Here is an 18157-nt window from a genome sequence, read left to right on the forward strand (position 1 = left end):
CAATCATACAGTGTACAGCCTTTTCAGACGGCGTCTTTCACGCAGTAATATGCATTTAAGCTTTCTCCATGTGACTTGATGGCTTATTTATTTTCATTGCTGTATAATATCCCACTGTATGAATGTACCACAATTTGTTTATCCATTTACCTACTGAAGAACATTTTGGTTGCTTCCAAGTTTTCACAGTTATGATTAAAGCTACTGTAAGCATCTATATGCAGATTTTTCTTTGAAGATAAGTTTTCAACTAATTTGGGTAAATACCAAGGAGCACTATTGCTGGATTGTATAAGGGTATGTTTGATTTTGTAAGAAACTGAAAAACTGTCTTCTAAAGTGTCTGGACCACTTTATCAACTGGTTTTGACTCCTGAACCACTTTCATTTAGATGAGTCTAATTTTTCTGGGAAATACTTCAGAAATAGGCTAACTGTTAGTAACCTGAAACCCTTTTCTCACTGCACTCTTACATGGGACTTAATGTGAAATGCCACCACCTTCATTCTTCTTTCTGTAGTCTTCCTGCTTGTCTCTGTTCTTGCTAGAACTAAACCATCCTAGCAGAAAACTTCCTCTTTTCCCTCTCCCTCCTTTTTGCTTCTCATCACTGTGCTTTCCCCAACAAAAGTTAAAGGGGAAAATGGCCTAGAGCAGGGTTGGCAGGGGAGATCCCACTCCCATTTTCCCATAGAAGAGCTATTGCATTTTCTCCGGGATTTTTGTTTTCCTTTAAAATATTTTAAATTGACACTACTAAAAGGTGCATGATGCTCTCTGCCCCACAGATCTGGGGTTGGCATGCCTTGTTCCTTACTGGTTTGTCAGTAAATGAGATTCTGCCCATACAACTAAGTGCATTTGGGGCATTAACTGAACAGCTTTGCTATACACGGCTGGTAAGAACATGTATTGACCTGAGGGGGATAGATTAGGGGCCCTAAAATCTGGCAGTGGACCAAAAGAAAGTCAAATGCATCACCCCCATGTGTTTCTTCCCTCTTGGGGCTTCCGAGTCTCATTGGAACCCCACGACTATAAAACACCTGGAGTGGGTTTTGTGACTTGTCAGTCTTGTTACTTTATAAATAGGCTTCATGTTGTGTAACCTGAATGCTTTGGGTTAATACAAAGAGACAGACAAGACAGGCACAGGCTGATGACCTGGAGAATAGAGGGAAGAGCTGACAGGAAAGAGAGCATTCCAGGTAAATGGGGCAGGTTGGATCACCGTGGTCCCTCTGTGACCATTTTCAAGGCTCTAATGAGTGGCCCTGTCTGCTCATGTGACTACCAGCTTGTTCCATTTCCCCTGAGTTTTGGGTACATCTGCCCATATACAGTTGGAAACTAAATGACCTGCAGTTGAAGGGACTTTCTCTGTTGGGGCCCAGAATTTCTCAAGAGTGCACTATCAATATGTTAAGCAAGACAAGGTTCTGTGCATTACAGAAATCAGAAACTTAGCATCCCTGGCCCCACCATTAAGTACCAGTAGTGCCCCCTAGTCCTTGTGACAGTCAGAAAGTACCTCCCACCACAGGTTCTCAGATGCTCCCTAAGAGGCATCTGCTACCAGCGGTAAGAACCCCTGGGCTAGCAGGTGGTCTGGTCAAGGTCTCCCAGTGAAAGGGAGTAAATCTGAGTACCACCCCGTCCACTCCTCCTCTTCAGCACCTGGAGCCTGCACTTGTTGCCCAGGCCTTTCTCTGCTACTAGCCTCTTCTCCCTCCTCCTGCGCCTTGCTTCTGGGGCCCAAGGAGGAGAACTTAGAGATTCTGCCAGTTTGCAGTGTGATGTGGGTTGAGAAATGGGAAGCTGCAAGAAGTGTATTTACCCCTTAACTCTTGAAAACCTGTAGTTCTGGGGATTTGTTTCCTTCTTGATTGAACTTTCTTCTTAATCAGCCACCCTTATCAACTCAAGTGAGCATGCCTAAGGGGTGTCCTGTGGCCAGCCCCCAAGGTAGATGGTGGGGATTAGCAATGAGACAGCATTGTCCCCTTCCCCCATCTCCTACTTCCAGGCTGATGCTGCATTGATCTGAGATTCTGCCAAGTCACACTGGTATTTGTGTTGGCCCAAACCCAAAGCCTCACAATGCCTTCTGCAGGGTGGTTCCGGGGTGTCCAGGGTGTTGTGCACCAGGGTGCAGGGATGAGTTTGTCATCACCAAGCTATTCACATGGAGGAAATGGGACAGAGTTCAAGGATTGCTTGTTTTTACCTCCTCCCTGCTCATACCCTACTTTCAAGCCACTTGTGTGAATGATGCCCACACATGTCTTTGACTGAGCTGAGGGGATGGGCTTGGTTTGATTTCAGCCACCGAGAGTCTAACTTTGCTGGCCCGAGGTGCACACCAGCAGAACCACTGCTCACCTGGGCCCAGGGGATGGCAACTCTGAGACATCACAGGCCAGGGAAGTTGAGATGGGACCAATGGGCCTTCATGGATAGGGAGGGACTTATAACATCCCCATGGATCCTTCCAGAGGTGGTGTTTGGTTCCTATACTTCTTGTCAGCCAGGTGCCCTCTGCTCAGCTGGTTCACAATGCAAAGGGCCCGGGGCCCTGTGGATATAGCTATAGCATCTGCCACTTTATCCCCAGCTTTGTCCCTAGCCCACTGCCCCCATCCCCTTCTTCCTCCCTCCTGGGCTCTGGGAAAATCAAGTGTCACCCTTTCCAGAGACACCTCAAGGCCTCACGTCACAGTGCCAGTCAGCTGGAACAGGTTTTCAGAGTGCCTCAGCTTGGCACTGCTTCTCTGCAACCTCAGAACTCGGCCCTGGTAGAGCCTGTTGGTGATTCAGCAGCTGGGGAACTCCAGCCAGCCCAAGAGGGCTCGGCGATACTCACCCTGTTGCCTTGCAATTCCAGGAATTTGGATGGGGGCCCTCGGCCAGCCAGTGCGTGAGCAGGCCTGGGGAAGAGGAAGGTTGACTCAGTACCCAGCCCCTGGTCTAAGTCTTTGATAAGGCTTTAACTCTTCAGAAGAGACAATTGCTTCCTCCTGGCACAAAAGGGTGTGGCATAGATCTGCACAGGTTGGGAGCAAGCACAGGGCCTTCCTCACCTCTAGCTAGATGCGTGCTGCATCCTGGTTAACATTGTTGGCTAAAGATGTTTTACATATCTGCTATTTGCTTTGCTTTATGAGAGAGTGTTCTCTCAGACCACCAGATCAGTGGGCAGCCTTATTCTATAAGGCTTTGAAGTGGGTAACATGTTGGGGAGAATACAGGAAGATGTCTGTGTGGCAGTGTGAGTTGTTGCATCACAGTGGCCGGGCCTTAGAAACAAAAGTGTCTCAACAGGAAGCAACTGGCTCCTCCTCCAAGGGTCTCTGTGCCTTTTTTATTTAGTTGTTTATTTTTTGCATGCTTCTCCAGATGTCAGAAAAAGCATTTCACCTCCTTTTGCATTTATGTTACTTCTCTGTTAACATAGCTGCAAAGGGTTATATAACAACTATGTTACTTCTGTGGTGTCAGTTCTGGGCACTTGTTAGCGGCATTGACTAAAGAGTTCAAAGCATTTTGCCAATATTCTCATTTGTCTCTTGAAGTAGGGAAAGATAGTAACCAGCCCTCCTAAATCAGTAATGGTGGGAAATGAGGTCTGGGCTGAGAGAAGGAGGGACTAGGAGATACTAGTCCATGTGAGTGACCTGATCTTACACCCAGCCCAGTGCTGGTGGGTGTTAGGAGGTGCAGGCAGGGAGCTCTGCCTGCCAGAGTGGTCAGGGAGCATTGTGGAGGACTTGGGGATTGAGCTTGACCTGGAAGGCTGGTAGAAATGACGTCGGGCAGTAAGGAGGCTTTTCTACGCAGAAGAGAAGGAGTTAGTGTTTATAAGAGACCTGGACTAGGTAGAAACATTTGGGTGGAAGAAAGGGCTGTAACAGGGAGCATCAGAGATACAGGAACACCACTGAGTGTGTTTGCTTCGATCATGTGGATTGTAAACTCCTTGTGGCGAGTCTTGCCTTTGCTTGAAGAGCCCTGGGACACAACATTCACAATGAACGTTCACAATGAGTGTTCACTCCTCTGTCTTAGCCTCCTTGGGATATTGCCAGGCCTCTTTGGGGTCACTGGATGGAAGTCTTTGTGTTCTTATAAAAGTTTCAGGAAAAGCCAACAAAATGAGTTAAGGGTAGGAAAATAAAATATTTCAGGGGTCATCTCATCGGGTGACCAAACAACATAGGATCAACTTGACAGGCCACTTCAGCAGACTTAACTCCGGGCTTTGGATAAGGATGACAGTTCCTTCATTCCTCATGGATTTTTCAATATTGTAGTGGGACTATTTAATATCATTTAAATAGAAAAACACAGATTTAACTTACCATACAACTGAACAATGGTACAGCTATTTATAATGGAGTTCAATAGTTTTTGAGAATTGGAGGGATTCTTTCTCATAGGAAGGGACTTTTCATTCATTGTTTTCTGCCCAGCACCTAGAACCATGTCCCGCTAATGGTGCAGCAGGTGCTCAGTGAGCACTTGTTGAATGAATGAATGTCAGGATTCAAGGGCTCTGTGCAGCAAACCACCATGGCACACATCTACCTAAGTAACAAACCTGCACGTCCTGCACGTGTACCCCTGAACTTAAAATAAAAGTTGGCTGTAATCTCAGCACTTTGGGAGGTCGAGGCAGGCGGATCACTTAAGGTCGGGAGTTCAAGACCAGCCTGGCCAACATGGTGAAACCTCATCTCTACCAAAAATATAAAAAATTAGCCGGGTGTGATGGCACACACCTGTATCCCAGCTATTCAGGAGGCTGAGGCAGGAGAATTGCTTGAACCTGGGAGGTGGAGGTTGCAGTGAGCTGAGATCATGCCACTGTACTCCAGCCTGGGCAACAGAGTAAGACTCCATCACAAAAAAATAAATACATAAAAAATAAAAGTTGGAAATAAAAATCCAAGTGCTCCCCATCTCCACTGAAATTAGAGTAAGAACCAAGATCTAGAGCTGTAGCAGCAGGGATCTAGAATAGAAGTAAAGGAATTCCCAAGGATCTGCAGGTTTTCCCATTCCCCATCTGTACACCCTCAGTACTCACTACCCAGCCCCTAGTCCAAGTCTTTGATAAGACTTTAACTCTGTTTTCAAGCTGGTGACCTCTTAGAGAAATTCAGTTCAACATAAATGTATTAAAATCCTATGTAGGTGCATTAGGCCAGGTGTAAGGATGGAGATGATTTAGCCACAGCTCCTGAACACACTAGAGAGGAGAGACAGGTAAGAGGTAAAAACTGCTGAACTGCAAGGCAGAGTAAAGTAAGGATTCCTCTGAGGAAGAAATGATTATTTCTGACATTTGAGCAAGGCTTTGAGAGGCCAATTGGATTCCGATGGGTAGAGGACGGGATATGCTGACTTGAGAGATCAGCATGATGTGAATGAAAACTGTCAATAGGCTGGGTATGGTGGCTCACGCCTGTAATCCTCGCACTTTGGGAGGCCAAGGCAGGTGAATCAAGAGGTCAAGAGTTCAAGACCAGCCTGGCCAATATGGTAAAACCCCTGTCTCTACTAAAACTACAAAAATTAGCCAGGCGTGGTGGCGCATGCCTGTAGTCCCAGCTACTCAGGAGGCGGAGGCAGAAGAATCGCTTGAACTCGGGAGGCAGAGGTTACAGTGAGCCAAGATCGTGCCACTGCACTCCAGCCTAGGAGACAGAGCGAGACTCAAAAAAAAAAAAAAAACTATCAATAGTAGCAACTACCATCTGTTGCATGTTTATTGTGTGTCACTCAATATACCACATTTTTCTCATGTGTCCCTCGTTTAATGTCTAAACAACCCTGTGCAAGAGTTGGATATCTTTATCTGCTTTTACAGTGAAGGAAACTGAGGCTCAGGCAGCTAAACTAAAGTCAGCAGCCATAAGAAGTTGAGTGAGGATCCTAGTAGCATGAACCCAAGGCACCAAGCTGGGAGTGCCAATTTTTATGCAGGGAAAAGGGGCAGTGCTGGGCAGCTGGGGTCAGAGGACCTGACAGGAGGGAATGGGTGGAGTTTAGGTGGAAACGGGGTCTAGGATCAGGTTATGCATGTTAAATCTCTACTCAGGACTTGGGGCTGGGTTCTGTCTCTGCTCTGGGTTCTGTGAGTGGTACAGAGCCCATGGAGAGCTTAGAGGAAAGGAGTGATTTCATTCAGCAAGGTCAGTCTAGTAGTAGGAGCAAAGATTTTTTTTTTTAAGCTGTTGGCAAGAAAACCAGTCTAACAACTATTTTGATAGCACAGGGAGAGATGATAGGGCCTGAATTGGGGCAGTAACAGCAGGGATGCAGGGGGATGGATAGGATGGACGGTGTGGAGGCTGGGTGTGTAGGAGGGCTTGGCTTGGATACTGGGTGAAGGAGAGGGAGGGGCTGACAATGACTGCCTAGTTATCAGTCCAGCCCAGAACCAAGGAAAAGGTGGAAGACATGAGTTTAATTTTGAACACGTGATCTGGGGTACAGGCCTTGTGGAGAGTGGTGGAGGTTGGAGATAGTGTTTGGGCATGGAAACAGGGGAAGCATCTATGGGAATATAGGGTCAGTCCAGTGCCTTGGTGGGCTGTAGTGATAACTTCAACAGCCTACACTTGTCTGCCTTTGTTGAGGTATAGAGGATTCCATTTTTCTCGGGTAGTTGCTGTCCCATGTGACTTGAACATTTTAAGGGAAAGTCAAAGGTCTCAGATTTCTCTTTTTTTACTTAATTTGCTCGCAGTAGGTAGGTGATCAATAAATATTTGATTAGTTAACATAAGTAAATAACAATTTTTTTTTTTTTTTTTTTGGAGTGGGAGTCTCGCTCTGTCACCCAGGCTGGAGTGCAGTGGCACAATCTTGGCTAACTGCAACATCCGCCTCCCAGGTTCAAACAATTCTCCTGCCTCTGCCTCCCAAGTAGCTGGTATTACAGATGCCCACCACCATACCCGGCTGATTTTTGTATTTTTAGTAGAGTCCGGGTTTCACCATGTTGACTATTTAAACCCTCAAAAGACGTAAAAGGCATGCTATTTCAAGATCAGTCCATGGAACATCAGTAGCCTGCAGCTGAGCGACCCTGGGGCCTCAAGTAAAACCCTTTGTTGAAGTTCCCTTAGTGACTTCCAAAGGGAGGAGGGTCATGACCACCTCCTCGTCATCCTGAACTTCCTGGAAGTTATGATGAAACAGGACCAACATGAAGCGCCATCAAGTGCTGTGTTCAGTGGGTGCTCATGGTGACTTATGGACCTCATGTACTCTATTTCATTTTGTTTCACTTAATCCTTGCAAGTCCCATGAAGAGCTCTTATCCTTGTTTTATGAATGAGCACACCAAGCCTCAGCAATGGTACATAATAGAGCCAAGGTCTCACAGTGAAGGAGTGGCAGAGCCAGGATTTGCACCCAGGCCTGATGGCAAAGCCCCTTTCTGCTGTGCAGTGACAGGCTAGAAAGTGGTAGGGGGTTGTGGGGCAGGCACCTGTCTGCCCATCTGTCTTGCCTCCCTGATCCTGAAGGTTCTTTCTGAATACTTTGTTTTTTGCTGTTGTCAGATATGTTTAGATGGATACGGAAAATTCCTATGAGCTTTCAGGTAATGCTGGATCATTTCCTGTGATGTCATAATCATGAAGTATTTCCCGAGATTTATCAAGTTGGAACTTGCTGCTGTCCATTGGAGATGCCACATGGCTGCTTTTGGCCTTAATATCCTAATGAGTTTGTGGATAGTCCACGGTACGCTCATCCTACAAGCCTTGCTCATAGTCCTCCTCTGCAGGGCCTTCCCTTTTTCCTTCTTAATCAGTTCTTACCCTGAAGCCAGCATCCTCACCTGGCTGTCAACCTCTTGGATTTAAAAATATTGATGAAATCATACGATTTAGTGATTTTTGCTACGCAGTTAAAATCCTGTCATGCTTACAAATAAAATTTAAATGCTGGGATATAATTCATAAGGGAAGATGCCATGAACCTATACTGACTGGCCTTGGATTCTGTGTGGCCCATTTCTTTATATATTTGTGCCCACATGGGAGCATTTGCAGACCTCTCCCTGAGCAGCGGGATTCCCACCGTCTACGTACCACTAACTACTTCCTGTTCCTTAGGACCTGCCGGGTCTAAGAATAGTAGGGGAGGAAGGGGGAAACCTGCTGCCCTCTGAACACCCACACTCCCTTCTGCCTTGCCCTCTAGCACAATTCCTATCCTCCCGCCCTGAGCGTGTTCTTCATCCAAAGGCCTTTCCTTACCACCTCTTCTGAATCCAGAGCATCCTTCATCCAAAAGGACCTGCTGCAGCCTCTTCATCCTCCTGCATCCCCCCAAAAACAAAAACTCACCCTTCACCCCTTCATGTAGGAAGTCTGGCTTAGAGGATCTCAAACAGGTGAAAGGTAGAACTCTTGATATTCTAGAGGGAGCAACTGATCCATGCAGTGGAGTACATAGGGGCCTGAAAGCAAACACCAGCCCCAGCGGAGGCCAGAGCAGGACATGGTCCACTCTGCTGAGGTGGTCAGGGGCCGGAGGATGCTCCTTCCAGCTCCAGGCACTATAGCTGAGTGTCCACAGAAGAGGTGGTCATCAGGCCAGTGAGTGGTTGAGGATGAAGGGTGTCCGACGCTGAAGGCACAGCCTGGGTATCTGTGCAGAATTGCTCGTCCCGTGCCTGAGTGAGGGGTTGGAGTGGGGTGTCCTGCTCTGGGGCCCAGGGGAAAGGAGTGTCCAGCCTCTCTTAAGAGCATTTCCCATTGACACATCAGCACATAGGTTTCGGGATGGCTCCACTTCTGGGGACTCATGAGCTAAATCAGTGAGCCTCCTTTTTACCTTGTTTCTGCTGGGAACATTTACCTGAGTACCAAACAGCTGAACTATAAGCATGGCAACACTTTTGTCCTTCCTAAGGGCAGACCAGGTTCCCACTCTATTTTGGGGGACACAGGATCAGCCTTTCATAAGAGTTTTCTTCCGTTGCATGTGGTTTTCCCCTTGATACTACCCCCTTCTTTTCTTTTTTCTTTTTGAAGTCCGCAGTCTTGGGATTCCCCTCTTTGGAGCTATTTAAACAGAAATAGGATGCCAGCAGGAGTGGCCTAGAAGGGATTCCTAGAAGCCTTCCTGTCCCGAGGGCCTGCGGCAGGCAAGGACCAGCTTTGAAACTTAGGCAGGAGGAGCCTGTGGCTGTGGGCCACCAGGCCTGTGCACTGTGTGTCTCCCTGAGCCACTGCATGTGGCCACGGTGCCTGTGGCTGTCCTCTGCCCATCCTTCCTTTGTTTGGAATGACCCTTGGAGCCTGCCAAGGCCACATGTTTCTGGAAGGCCCTCACACAGCCCAGCTTTCTAAGCACAGTCGTGTGGCCAGAGGGCTGGGCAGCTGGTGAGCCTGGGTGCTCATACCTTTGCCCCTCATTAGACCTTGTTCATGGCAGGGAGATTGGAGGCAGTGGGAGAATCCCCAAGAGGCAATGCATGGCTCTCAGGGAGAGAGGGGTCAAGGCTCAGCCGCTGGGCCTGCAGAGTCTGTTGTTTGGACTCACTTGGGGTTTGTGACTGCTAAATACACACCTGTGTCACAACTGGCCATGGTCAGAAGGACTGTGGTATGGTCTGGTAATTAGACACTGTCTTGTGCATGGGAGTTGGAGACACTTGAGTTTGAATGTGGCTGCAGGAGCTTGGGCAAATTTCTTAACCTCTCTAAGCCTCAGTTTCTTCATCTCTATGACTGGGCATTTCTACCAGCTGGACCAGAAGGTTGGGAGGCACCTATGTCATGAGTTGTTATGAGGACTAAGTAAGAGAACACATGCAGAACCTTACCACTGGGCCTGGGACTAGGTCATGCCCAAAAAGTAGTGCACATCCACCTGCAAAGTGAGAGACCTGAGCCCTGTCCTCCTGCTCCAGGGTCCTCTCAGGCTCACCACATAATGAAGACAAAGCAGAGGCCTTGCCGCTCATCACAGGGCCTCAGCTGATGCTGGGCATCAATCAAGATTGCAGAGTGAAGCCCAAGGCACCAAGAAGTTGTTTTCCTTGGGAATGTGAGGGTATAGAAAGGACCTATTCTTCTTGTGTTGCTCAAATTATGAATAAAAAGCCAGTGTCTTTCATCTGTGGAACATCATGGTTTTGCAAACTTTAATTCATTCCCAAAACACCTCTGTGAGTTTAGCAGCTGCGAGCTCACAGGTGAGGAACAGAAGGTGAAGTAATTTGCCCCAAGGCTGGGGAGCGGGCCCCCATTGCACACCCTCATCTTCCTGGAGCAGTGGTGCTCATCAGTGCCTTGTCCTGGATTCAGCTGTACAGTGTTTGCTTTCTTGTCTGGGTTTTGCTTAAGCAGAGGCCAACATGGAGCCCAGGAACCATGCTGACTGGGTTCGCCCTGACCGACAGGATAGGGAGCAGGCACAGGGCACGAAGATAATTCTTTAGTTCAGGGACAGTTTGTGACAGGCAAGTCACGCTTCCCCTCAGAGTATGCAAAGCATCCCCGGTGTCATCCTTGGACACTATTATGAGTCACTGGTTGACTTTAGCCAAGGGTGGTTTGTGGCAGTACCAGCGAAGTCAGAACATGACTGTTCCCCAGCTTCAGGTGGGTAACCGCTGACTTTTCCCGGCTTGGATGGGGATGCCTTGTTTTAACACTGGTGTGTGGGTGACGGAGGGGCCCTGGGAGACTTGCTTCCAAAATTAGCATCAATTGGACAGCAAGAAAGAATTGCACAGGGAAGACACGCATGATTTTACTGATTTTCTCTCCCTGTCCCCCTGCCCTGCCTCCAACTCCAGCCCAAACATCTGGCTTAGGATTCTGTAAAAAGTCTTTGGGAGGTCCATGCCAGACCTCCAGTAAAAGCAGTCTGAAGTTCTTATGTTTCTCATTTCAGAGGTTGAAAGGAACGTCAGGAGCATGATTGCTTTATCTATTCCAAGTGCGTTTTGTTCTTTGAGAGTCAGGACTTCTGTGTCTATACGCTAAGTGAAAAGGGGCAAGGAACCCTCACAGCCTGCAGAGTAGGGGGCTGCATCGATCCTGTAACAGACAGAACTTTGCTTGTTTCCTGTGCTAACTTGATTCATTTGCCTTCTGGGCTAACCTGTCAGAGCCCCAGCCCCTCAGCACAGCAACTGTGGCATCTTTTTGCATTTCAGTTTTGGGAAGTCATTCTAATGTGGCTCATGCTGATTGCGTAACTCAGAAGAGGTTCCTTCTTCATTGGAAGGTTGCTACTGTTTCCAGAAAACTCTAGTACAGTAATCTGAAGGCACACAAAGGTCATCTGTTGGCAGGGCTGGTTTTATGGGCATGCAACCTGCATAGGTCACACAGGACCCCATGCTCACAAGGGCCCTGAGCTTGAGGTTTAACACTCTGCAGTTGCAGTCTTAAAAATCTTGTAGTTTTATCTTTAAATTTGTGTCTTGTAGGTGAAGTCCAGTGGGACAATACAGTATGCACTGGGGGCTTCGAGGCTTGGTTCCCATGGTCCTGCTTATTACTATCTCCGTACCTCCCCTAGGTTTTCTTGCTCCTGCCATGCTCTATCCCTGGCGGGGCTTGGGGTTAAGTACATGGCATCTCGGGGTATGGCATGGTGGCAGCTGTCCCCATTCTGGACTGGCAGCTCCATGGCATCTTCAGTGGACAACTAGAGAGGGGTGAGCTGCTTGACTCCCCCTGATCCAGGTACCTAGTACATCCTGGCAGGGAGGAGGCAATATCCTTAAGGGGTCACCCATCCATCTTGGTTGGGACAGCCAGTTCCTGGGAATAAGAGATACCTGACTAGACCCCTCAACCCCCAGCTGGGTCACAGCATATTGGCCCGGCTGCCAGCTGGAAGGAAACCCAGGCAGTGGGTCCTTTGCTCCCTTACACACTCTGTCCCTGGGGTGCACCTGTGAGAGGCTGCACTCAACCTGTGGGTATCCTCATACCCAAAGGACAGCAATGACATAAATAGCAAACAAACATGATCATGAACAACAGGGTGAAGGTACTTAATGTCACTGAAATGTACAATTAAAATGGTTGAAATGGTAAATTTCATGTTATGTATATTTTCCTACCATAAAAAAATATATATTTATAAGGTGTTAAGAAAAAACAAAAGCCAAAACCACCCTGACAGATGGAGAGAGAGACTGGGAAGAAGCGGAAGGCTCTGGATTTCAGTGCTTTTCGTGGGCATTTTCTTCTTGCTTTTTCAACAAGGGGTCCCATGTGCTCATTTTGCACTGATATCCACAAAATATGTAGCCGAGCCTGTCTACCGGCCACTCTGTAAAACTACCGAACCTTTGCCTGTCAAAGGGCCTGCCCTCTAAGCGTCTGAGGACATCGTTTGCCAAGCAGACTCTGACCTTTTGCCTCTTCTCCTCCACCCAACAGGTATTGTGTTGGCCGCGTGCCAGGCCTTGGAGAACAGCACGTCCCCGCTGAGCGGTGAGTGCAGCTGCCGTGGGTGTGTGGATGGTGTGTGGGAAGGGAGCGGGCCTGCTGCTGTGTGGAACCTCAAGAGCTCCCTCCCTGGCCTCCTGCCCACCAAGCACACGCCTGTCCCGGAGTCCTCTCTGCCCCCTCCTCAGGGGCGAGGTGGCGCTCACTGGAAGGTCTTAACAGCAGGCCCAAGGGGAGCTGTTCCTGGCCCCCTCAGGGGCCTCCCCTACGTGTCTCTCTTCAGCTGTTCAGACAATTCCTGTGGGCAAGTGTGCCGAAACAGGGCCTGCAGGACCCCAGAGCTCGGGGCCAGCTATGTTTTCCCCACCGTCGTAATAGTCCACCTAAAGTAGAACCCAGATTTCTGAACCCTCATTGGTGACCTTTGTTTAGTTATTTTCTGGTTTACGTTTTAATACTTGTAGTAAAAAAAAAATCGGTATTTTTTTAAATATTATTTTAAAGATCCTAAATCAAAATAGTGGAGAGCTTGGGACATGTAGGAGGCAAACCACGGGTGGTCACAGCACTGCAGGGGAGCAACCTCTGTTTGATTTGTATGTTGCTTTTGCCCTTTCTCCACGTGTGTTAATATTTTTATACGATTAGTCCTGGTGAGGAAACAATGTGGATTCCTGCTTTTTAAGCTCAAATGTTGGGGCTGTGCATTGTTCCATGTTGCTGGAAAGTCTTGAAATCTCTTCTCTTAAAATGTCATGCTGTCCCATTAAAGTGAACGTGTGTGATTTAATGAAACATTCCCATTGGATATTTACGGTGCCTCTAGTTTCTTAAGTTATGATGCTACCTCTTCATGCCTAGAAGCTTTTTCCTCCTTTTGGATTCTTTCCTCAGAATGTGTCTCCGGAAACAGAAATAAATACAGATTTATGACCCTTGGTACAAACTGCCAGATAGCTTTCCGAGTGAATGGTGCTGATTTCTCCCAGCAGTGTGTGAGTGCACCAGTCCCACAATTCCCTGGTTAGCATAGAGTGTGTTTCAGTAACTTCTGCTCCCATCTGTTACTGCACTAGCCTCCTGCTGTGTCTCCATAGTTATTTCAGAGAGGTTCCAGTGGGAGGGAGCGGATTTCTTACCTACTCATAAATTCTGTAGCCAACCACACTGTGTTCCTGGTACCTTGCTCTTCTCCTGCTTCAGGCCTTTCCCTCCAAACCCACTGGAGGCGACACTACCAGTCCCACTGGGTACCACTGCTGCTGCAGCCCCACCAGCCCCCCTTGCTACTGTTATCCTTGATGCGCTTGGACCCTTAAGGTGCCTAAGCCACTTGGTGGTCCATGATGACACAGAAGAAAATGCCTCTCCCACTCTGTGTCGTGCTTTGTTGGGGCTGGAAGTGGAAGGGTGTGAGTGTGTCCACCCCAAAACAGTGCTTCTGGAGTCCAGGGTCTACTAGGGTTTCCATAAAGCAGTACTTTCACTTTTTAATTACCTCCCATCCACAAAGGACTCAGATATGAACATATAAGGAGGAAAAAGAGGATAGCTTAGTAACTTCACCATGCTGTTCTCAGAATTGCCCCAACCCCCTTTCTAGAATGCACTTGCCCCAAGCTTCACCTTCTGCCCCTCCTACAGATAGACCTCTGGTGACCTGCCCAAACACTAGAAAGTACCGATACTCCAGCAACACTTACACACTGGGTATCATTTGAGAGAACCTGGACACTGGGCCAGTTGGGGGTTACCACTCATTTTGATACTTGTCACTATTATCTCCAGGCATCTCCATGGGCTGAGAACCCTCCTGTGTTTTCCTCACCCTCCCTGCTCTCTTCTAAGCCAAATTGGGTGGAACTGAGGTATAAAGGCCTTGAGATTAAGCCGGAAGGAGGAGATGGAGTCCTGTGTTCTCCAGGCCTCTATCCCTAGTTTCCCGGCTCTCTGGTGAAGGCTTCCTCCCGATCCTCCTGATTCACACTCTAAAGAAGGCCAAGAGTCATGTTCTCTACTGAGTCAGGTGACAAGTTGCAATGATGGCAAGTGCTGACACTGCCATGCATAGAAAGGGGGTCCTCTTGGTTATTTGACCCCCCTCCTCCAAGTCTGCATCCATTCAGACAGACAAGAAAAGCCTAAAGGATGTCGCCTTTGAGCCTGTTCTCCAGGAGCCTGGCATAACTCCTGCCTAGGCCTTTTGGGGTTCCCCAGGCCCTGCTGAGCAGATATGGGCAGACGTGATAAATTTGTCCAGAAGGGGACTATTCCTTTTGCAGTCGTGAGCAACCTCTGTTCCATCTTTTCTTCCTGAACTTTCTATGAGCACATCTCTTAGATTTGCTTCCCCCTCATTGTGACATGTGGTCAGAAAACAGCAGTTGAACCCCTGCTGTGTTGCATATTACCCTGTAACCAGCTCGGTGCCACTCTGGGGCCTGAGGTGGTCTGTGAGAGCAGAGGCATTGCCACACCTTCTAAAGTCCAGAGAGCCTCAAGCCCCCCGGGTTGCCTGGCAGTCTGCAGAGGAGGGAGGTGGCTGCCCATCTGCCCTCTCTGTTGCTCTCTGTTTGACGGGTCACTGAGCTACAGAACTTGCACCCCAGGGCCTTAGAGATTTAATGAAATTACTCTTTCCAGAGTTATTTACTCTTGTCCCTGCCCCATGAGACCCAGACATGAATCCAGAGAGGGCTGGGCCAGGAGAAAAGTCCAAGTGGTGATGACCGTGTTATAGTCACACCTCCAAAGGCTGGGGCTTTATGACTAGATCAGGCTTATGCTTAACTTTCTTTCCTTTAGGATGTCCTTCCTGTCCCCTAGAGGACTGCTCAGGCCCTGGTAGGCCTTCCCACCCCATCCCACCCACTCTGTCATCACCGCACAGGGCTGAAATCCTGTGGTGGGCGCAGCTCAAACTGGGGACCAGCTCCCACCAGCCACACTCACTGCCCGTCATTGTAGCAAGTGTGTGTGTGTGTCTGTGTGTACTCATGACTAATAAGTAAAACTCTCTGTTAACATTGTATTAGAGAAACCTTCATCCACAGAAGAAGAGAAAGTGAAATCAGTTCCTGTATACCCATCACCCAGCTTTGACAATTAGCATCATTCTGTCATTTTTCGTTGGTCTATTCTCCCTATCTTTCTAATTTTTCCCTTTGCTGGGGTATTTTAAAGCAAAGCCCACTTCACTCGTAACACTTCAATACATATACCTAACAGACAAAGGCTTTTAAAACATCACTGCAATTCCATTACTGCACCAGCAAAGGCAATGATGATTCCTTTTTGTTAGATCCTCAGATATGGAAGGTAGATGATGCTGTATTTAATTTTGTGCTACTTCATTTTAATTTGCGTTTACTTTCATGGTTTTGTATCTTGCATTCTACTTATATTTCTTTTCAGGTGAACACTGTTTTCATAAAATGTATTCATGTCTCTGCTGGGTGACTTTCACATCTGTGTGCCCCTAACTCCCAATGCTCTGGATGCTGCTGGTGGGCTCCTTTACTCAATCCCAGAATCAATCCAGAAACAAACCATCCAGAAAAATATAAATGGTGTGAAACCATCCCCACCAGTTAGGTGTGAAAATGGGTAATTTTAGAACAAAAGCTAAAGTACTTTACCCATGATGTAAATTTGCAGGCCTTCTCACTGTAAGAGTTGATGGGAATGAGAAATAATAATGGATGCAGGATAGGATTTGATACATTCCTGAGTGACAGCACTAGAGCATAGGGCAACAGGAGTACTCAGGGTGAAGCCATCACACTTTAATGGAACATTGTGGAGAGAAAATTGCAAACTCCATGTGCTAATCAAAGGTGTCAAATGGGCTCAAAAGAGCATGGGGCTTATCTCATGTGGCTTTCTTGTGCATTTTTTTTCCTTTTATTTTTAGAAATGAGATCTTGCTATGTTGCCCAGGCTAGTCTCAAATTCCTGGGCTCCAGCAGTCCTCCCACTTTGGCCTCCCAAAGTGCTGGGATTACAAGCATGAGTCACCACGCCTGGCCTTTCTTGTGCATTTTGGGGAAAAAAAAAAAAGTTCTGTGGTCTTATTACTTGACCATTGCTCTTGGCCTTTCTTCTTGACATTTCATTGGTTTCTTCCTGTCTTCCTTTCTCTTAGATCCCCAAATATAGAGGGCAGATGATGCCAGCATCATAGGAAACTGGCATTGTCATTAGTAAATGCTTCTCAGACAATTTGAGTGGGACAGCAGACGGATGTGGTGCCTGAGGCTGGAGGTGAGAGATCATGGGTTTTGGGCCATTTGGTCTCAGTTTTTTCTGAGTTTTCTGAGGGTTTTTTTGAGTTTTTTTGCCCAGTCGCTGGGCAAGTTAGTTTTCTGGTTCCTGTTTGGATTTGTTTCCTCATCTATTGGACTTGAATCAGAAGTGGCCTGTGAGATTTTTCACATGACCACGCACTGATGGATTGGTAGAGATGACTTGGAGAGCCAGGGTGGGGAGGGTTATAAGGCTGACTGCAGGTTTTTAGGAAGTACTGCACTGATCCACTGGTGATGCTAATTGTCATAGGCCCAAGGTAGGGAAGTGGTGGTGTCACTGACACGTATTTGATTTTCTTGGAAGTAGATGCTTTTTTACATTCAGGTTCAAAGATTCTAGTTGCCAGAACTATCCAAAGGAGCAGAATTTCTCTGCCTTGCCCTCAAGGAACCTCCCATGCAGGTGAGAAAAGACAGCATGAAAACCCGTGGGGGAATGTGTCACAATGATACGGGCAAACTTGGCTGACTGCTTAATGCGTGGTTTAGAAAATAGTTGCCATGGGAGTGAAATCAATAGCATGGTTGGGGACAGAGTATTTTTATCAGGTTGGTTGTCAATTTGTAAAGCATGCAGAGAAACATTAGCTGGAGGCAGAACAAGGGGGGCAGCACCTATAGCTTAGAACACCTGTCACATCCTCTCCAGGAAGGAGTTATGACCTATCTTCAAAAGACACTTTTAAATGCCCCTTAAGAGGGACAGAATGCACCCTGGTTAAGAAGTCGTTGGGTGGCTACTTGCTTAACCCTGAGAAATGTTGCACAGTTCCCAGGCTGCCCATCTGGTTCTCATATTTTCATGAGACTCACTCTAATGACCAAGGGGGTGTGGTGAGAGCATTACTCAGGTGCCCAGGAGCCAGCCTTCAGGCTTCCATCTGCTATCTGCCTTGCATGAGCTGGTTACTCAGGGTGGCACTTTAAACCTCTGAACTTCTGCTCCTTCCTCTGGCCTGTGTCTAGGGACACCCCCCTGGAATCAAGGCATGTTTGAAGGCTTGCTTAATTTAGTGTCTGGGAGACTTCTCAGAGGTGAGGATGAAAGAACATGGAAATTTACAGTGCGATTATTCATGGGGAATGTCACCATTATCGGCTGGCTTAGGGAGATGGTGATCAGGTCTCAGCGGTGACTCTGGGCTTAAATATGTTTAGGTGGCAAATTTGAGCTGGGGGTGCACAGAGGGAAGGCAGATGAGATTATAGGGAAAAGCCTTTGAAGGCTTTACTTGTTTGGAAAACAGGTAGAGCGTGTGTCAGCCAGCAAGCAAGCGACCTGGTTATTGCTCATCTCGCCTAACAAAAGCTTTTCAGAACTGCAAATTGCTTCCCCGTTCCATTGTCTAGAGTTTCCCCACGTGGAGCTGAAGTCATTCTAAAATTAGAAGGCTCGTGTGTTCTATCCAGGT

The 18157-nt window shown here is 47.6% G+C and overlaps 1 protein-coding gene across 2 annotated transcripts in view; it reads left to right on the plus strand.

Annotated features, from left to right (window-relative positions):
* The window catches only part of TGFA (transforming growth factor alpha), a 106212-nt gene that overhangs the window by 26521 nt on the left and 61534 nt on the right, over nt 1-18157 (plus strand). For both annotated transcript variants that reach the window (XM_054476293.2, XM_054476294.2), the window contains exon 2: nt 12430-12483. In XM_054476293.2, the coding sequence (XP_054332268.1) occupies nt 12430-12483 (54 nt within the window). The remainder of the gene's footprint in view (nt 1-12429; nt 12484-18157) is intronic.

Source organism: Pongo pygmaeus, chromosome 12 (genome assembly GCF_028885625.2).
Source record: "Pongo pygmaeus isolate AG05252 chromosome 12, NHGRI_mPonPyg2-v2.0_pri, whole genome shotgun sequence".
Taxonomy (NCBI): Eukaryota; Metazoa; Chordata; class Mammalia; order Primates; family Hominidae; genus Pongo; species Pongo pygmaeus.